Raw genomic sequence first — 6,001 nt, 5'->3', positions numbered from 1 at the left:
CTCTGTGTTTGCGTGACTTTTATTTTAAACTAGGAGCTCCCCCCCTCCCAAAAAAAGATATATCCATACGAATTTTTTTTTTTAAATTGCCTTTTGTGTACAACAAAGCATTTTCTTTCATTTTATCTATCTATAAGAAGAACGTTTGTCTTCCTTTATGCATTCAGACCCCGCAGGAGCTAGTGAATGGCCTCCTCTTTCATCCAGGGGGAGCTCGAGGAATGTGTTTAGATCCAGAATTTTGACCCCTGGGATGCTTTGAGTCACCCCATTGCTGGATCACTGCAGTAGCTGTGTCTCTCACACACGTTGTAGCACACACAGGTATTTTTATTCATTTTTTTGTTCGGTTTTTGTACACGCTGCAGTTTCAATAGAGATTCAGACCCAAAATCTCTGTTGTGCTCCGAGGGAGACCTACCTATAAAGACTATTGCTTTTATCGAGAGTTCCTTGGGTCTTTGCACTTCATTGAAACGGGAGGTGCTGTCTTAATTTCTCCTTCGATGGGATTTCTCACTGGAGGAGAGTTCTGTTGATCTCTTTCCCCGGAGGAGGCACCCTGGATTTTTAAAGTGGTTTCTGAACACTCTTCTAGCGACGGTGTGTAATATTCTGCACCCCCTGTTTATTGTACTCTGTAATTAAGTGGTTTTTGATTAGTAAAAAAAACCATTATTATTATTTATTTCTTAGCAGACGCCCTTATCCAGGGCGACTTACAATCGTAAGCAAATACATTTCAAGTATCACAGTACAAGTAATAATACAATTAAGAGCAAGATAAATACAATGACTTTGGTTCTGGCAACTACAAGTGTGACAAAATACGATTCAATAACGGAGCAGATCAGTGTCAGTGATAGTTACATCAGGATATAATTAAATACAAAATACTACAGATTCAATAATACTTGACAGATTACAGTACTCTAAAGTACAGGATTAAATGCAGTAAAATAGGGGGCAGATAAGAGCAAGTAATGCAAATAGAGACTAACCCTTACCTAACCTTCACATTAGTATATACTGATGCACAAAAGAATCACAAAACCCGGTTCTAATGGATTTAATCAAGAATTTTAAACATCGATAACAAACAGAATCACAGAAAATGTGAACTAAAATACAGATCAAAAAACCCTGCTGATAATTTTTCAGTATTATTAATTTCTTAGCAGATTCCCTTATCCAGGGCGACTTACAATTGTTACAAGATATCACATTATTTACAATTCCCTATTTATACAGTTGGGTTTTTAATGGAGCAATCTAGGTAAAGTACCTTGCTCAAGGGTACAGCAGCAGTGTCCCCCCACCTGGGATTGAACCCACGACCCTCCGGTCAAGATTCCAGAGACCTAACCACTACTCCACACTGCTGCCCTTAATCAACTAATTTTGGCAATTTTAACGCAACTCAAACACCAAACCCTGAGCGCCTGGTGTGTTTTATGAAATCACATGACTTGAGCTCAGTATTTTGTTATCCCAAAGAACGATACTACTCAAACAAGCAACACACCTATCTGCTCTGTATTTAAAATATAAATAACATTATGCATGCGCCCAATGAGCTGTTGGTGTAAAACTTAGACTGTTGCGTTTGCATTGCAAAAGGTTACACACCCGAATGGAAATTTATAATTTCTAGAAATTTGCAGCAAAAGTTTCTTTTCTAGCAAAAGTTTTGCTTTTGTGGATGAGGAAAGAAAGTTACAAAAAATATATATTTATTTCAGCAATTTTTTTTTTCTTTTTTTCTTGCAAAACTCCACAAAAAAATGGTAATTCAAAAGTATTCATACCCTGACAAAGAAAATGAAGTTAATAGCTAGTTGAGACGGTGCAAACTCTAGACATCGGGGTGGATTCGCAAACTGTGCAGCGCTGCGGATTACAAACCTCGGATATTGGAAACCTGAAATAAGAGAAACGACTCGAGCTTGGGAACTGACGCAATTAATAATAAAAACGCTGTGGAAAAATGTGATCTGGTGACACAAACAAGAGAGGCGACAGTGGAGTGTTACACAGGACTGGTTCTGATGGTTCCTCACCAGACAAATCAAAGTGCTGCGCTGTGCTTCTGAAACGCAATACAGGATATCGCCAGCAGGAGCCGCCAAACGCCGGATAGGAAAACAAAATACTTTCCTGCAATACCGTTTGACCCAGAACGGCCGACAAACGTACCTGTCGGTGAATACCTGCGGGGACAGAAAATATTACAGTCTCCCTGTCGAGAAGACGGCAAAACAAGACAGCTTTGTGAGGACTGCAACTTTAAAACACGTCCCTTAATTGTTTTCTGTGTGAAGAACAGCCAGCTGGAAACGTTCCTCCAGCTTGGAGTGCCATTGGACTGTTACCTGGCGTGTTTTTAAATAAACTTTCTGTTTAATTTATTTTTTTTAAAACATTGTGTTTGGGCTTAGCGATAGTCAGGAACTCAAGAAGTGAGTTCGAGCCTTGAATGAGGGCTAGGCCTTTTATTGTCAGATTTTGAAACATTTGCTTTGTGTAAATACATACATACATACATACATACATACATACATACATACATACATACATACATACATACATACATACATACATACATACATACATACATACATACATACGCCCTCTACTAGCTAACCCGATTCACAGCGTATTTGTCTTTATTCTCAGTTTAACATCCTGTGTGTGCGTGCGTGCGTGTATACCCAAACCCTATGTTATAAAATATGACAATCTTTTAAAAGTGCTAAAGTTGCTTGTGAAAAATTTGGAGAAAAAAAACTTATTTAGCAGAAGTTTCTAGATCTTATTCTGGGGACCCCCTTCTAAGTTAGAACCCCCCCCATAACACTGTTTTCTCAAACACACTTTCCCTTGCTAAAGGTATGTTTTTTTTTTTTTTGTTTGTTTGTTTTTAAATTTAGTAGTCGCCAGTTAGTTTTTTGTTATTTTCTCCCTAATTTGAAATGCCCAATTATTTTTAGGATCACCTCAGCGCTACCACCCCTGCGCTGACTCGGGAGGGGTGAAGATGAACCCACGCTGTCCTCCGAAGCGTGTGCAGTCAGCCGCCCGCTTCTTTACACTCTGCAGACTCACCGTGCAGCCGCCTCAGAGCTACAGCGTCGGAGGACAACGCAGCTCTGGGCAGCTTACAGGCAAGCCTGCAGGCGCCCGGCCAGACCACAGGGGGCGCTGGTGAGCCGAGGACACCCTGGCCGACCTGACCCTCCCTCCCCCGGGCGACACACGGCCAAGATCTATTATACATAACCAGACATTGGGAAGTTGTCTAGTTTGAGGAAAAAACCTATTGATAAATATGATGTCTGACTTTTCCCACGGCTATAGTATTAGTATTAGTATTATTATTATTATTATTATTATTATTATTATTATTATTTATTTCTTAGCAGACGCCCTTATCCAGGGCGACTTACAGTCGTAACCAAATACATTTCAAGAATCACAGTACAAGTATTAATACAATTAAGAGCAAGATAAATACAATGACTTTGTTTCTAGCAAGTACAAGTGTGACAAAATACGATTCAATAACGGAGCAGATAACAGTGTCAGTGATAGGATATATAAATCAAATGTAATAATAATAATAATAATAATAATAATAATAATAATAATCAAAAACAAAGTTTGCAAACATGGCTGGAAAAAAATATGCTTGCTTATTTATAAATAAAAAACAAATACATCTGACAGTAAATACAGATTATGTTGGCGAAATGTTCAGCTTAAAAGGGTTAAAAAAAAATCCTGGCTATTGAGCCATCTGTCCCACTTCACACACTGAAGCCTGAAGGCCATTTCCTTTTGAACGACTGGACCATTAATTAAGCACATGAAGGTCAGAGCCACACATTAGAGGCTTTTGACATCTGCTTGAAAACAAACATTTTCACCTTAGGATTTCGACTGAAGCAAATGTTTATTTCTTTAACACATGGCCAAAGATTACCTCTGACCCCTGTCTCCTCGCTAAACTGAAACCTTACAGAACACGCAAACAGACTCATTAACAGAGCTGATGTAAATCAATTTAATTATTTTATTAAAACACAGAAACAACTTTTAAAAGAGCCTATAATTCTATCACCAGAAATTCGACTCCATATTTCCTTCATTCAAATGAAACTCACATTTTACAAATCACCTATATATATAAAATCAAATTTCTAAAGATGTTTTTTTTTTTCAAAACATGGGTCTTGCAACATCCAGATAGGAGGCGGCAGGCTGTCCGTAGAGATGCCTGTACGGAATTGCGAATTTCCCGCAGGGGTCCTGATAGAAGTGGGGGTGGGGGGGATAGCGGAGGTCGGTGTACCCCGAAAACGCATCGGGACAGCGGGCAGCGAAGTTAGCGGCTTGATGGTTCTCGTAGCCCTGAAACAGAACGTTCTGGACGGACTGCATGTTCAAATCTGGGGCGTAGGGGGCGCTGTGGGAGAAGGGAGGGGGCGCCTGTCTGAACCCGGGGTCCTGGGGCGCCGGGCTCCCCTCGGGGGCGTGGAGGGGGTACCCCGGCTGGCTGATCTGTGGTGTGGGATAGCTCTCATAGTTTCGGGGTACCATAGGGAGATCAGAGACCCTCGGTCCGTCCGGCTCTGATTGTGCGGCTCTGGAGAAGCAAGTGTTAAAAAAAAAAAGAGTTTTATTGATTTGATTTGATTTGATTTTCATTTAACTGCCTCCTTGTCTTTCCTCTCCTTACCCGGTCAGTAGATTCTCTGTCTGTCCTGCTGTCTGCACGGCGCTGAAATCTCTCTCCTCCTGGTGCTGAGCGATGAAGACCTGCTCGCTGCCGGAGCCCAGCAGATCGCCTGGTCCCAGCGGCTGGGGGAAGCTGGAGGAGGCCGGGCTGTAGGAGCAGGCCGGGGTGGGGACGGGGAGGGCAGGCAAGCCCAAGGCTGGGATTTCGGTTTCTTCAAGGATTTCTGTAGAGTCACAAGGGTCTGGTACGGAGAGCTGTTTACAGACTGAGAGAAAGGAAAGAATGACATCCATTCATAAATACATTCTAAAATAATACATGCTCTCTTCAAATTCAACCCATAAAGGTTTCCCCGCAGCATAGGGAAGCATTGTAAAGCACAGAGAGGTCTGGTAAAGCATAGGGAAGCATTGTAAAGCACAGAGAGGTCTGGTAAAGCATAGGGAAGCATTGTAAAGCACAGAGAGGTCTGGTAAAGCATAGGGAAGCATTGTAAAGCACAGAGAGGTCTGGTAAAGCACAGGGAAGCATTGTAAAGCACAGAGAGGTCTGGTAAAGCATAGGGAAGCATTGTAAAGCACAGAGAGGTGTGGTAAAGCATAGGGAAGCATTGTAAAGCACAGAGAGGTCTGGTAAAGCATAGGGAAGCATTGTAAAGCACAGAGAGGTGTGGTAAAGCATAGGGAAGCATTGTAAAGCACAGAGAGGTCTGGTAAAGCATAGGGAAGCATTGTAAAGCACAGAGAGGTCTGGTAAAGCATAGGGAAGCATTGTAAAGCACAGAGAGGTCTGGTAAAGCACAGGGAAGCATTGTAAAGCACAGAGAGGTCTGGTAAAGCATAGGGAAGCATTGTAAAGCACAGAGAGGTCTGGTAAAGCATAGGGATGCATTGTAAAGCACAGAGAGGTCTGGTAAAGCATAGGGAAGCATTGTAAAGCACAGAGAGAATGGTAAAGCATAGGGAAGCATTGTAAAGCACAGAGATGTCTGGTAAAGCATAGGGAAGCATTGTAAAGCACAGAGAGGTCTGGTAAAGCATAGGGAAGCATTGTAAAGCACAGAGAGGTATGGTAAAGCATAAGGAAGCATTGTAAAGCACAGAGAGGTCGGGTAAAGCATGTTACAAAACTTACCTGGTTCGTATGTCAATTCTGAATCATTCAAAGGATTTTTACATTTTCTCTTAAGCCTCGCCTCTCGTTCTCTAAAAAAAAAAAAAAAAAAAAAAAAAAAAACGTTTTTCACAGAGGTCTATAGTAAAT

General features: G+C 41.4%; 1 protein-coding gene across 1 annotated transcript in view; it reads right to left on the bottom strand.

Moving 5' to 3' along the window:
• Nucleotides 1–4,058: 4,058 nt before the first annotated feature.
• The window catches only part of tbx6 (T-box transcription factor 6), an 11,174-nt gene continuing 9,231 nt past the window's right edge, over nt 4,059–6,001 (bottom strand). Inside the window, exons 6-8 of the mRNA XM_033997835.3 lie at nt 5,873–5,943; nt 4,739–5,003; nt 4,059–4,645 (exon numbers count right to left, since the gene is read on the bottom strand). Of these exons, the coding sequence (XP_033853726.3) occupies nt 4,219–4,645; nt 4,739–5,003; nt 5,873–5,943 (763 nt within the window). The 3' untranslated portion in view covers nt 4,059–4,218. The remainder of the gene's footprint in view (nt 4,646–4,738; nt 5,004–5,872; nt 5,944–6,001) is intronic.

The sequence above is a fragment of the Acipenser ruthenus genome, chromosome 44 (genome assembly GCF_902713425.1).
Source record: "Acipenser ruthenus chromosome 44, fAciRut3.2 maternal haplotype, whole genome shotgun sequence".
Taxonomy (NCBI): domain Eukaryota; kingdom Metazoa; phylum Chordata; class Actinopteri; order Acipenseriformes; family Acipenseridae; genus Acipenser; species Acipenser ruthenus.
This window is presented reverse-complemented; position numbering and strand designations above follow the sequence as displayed.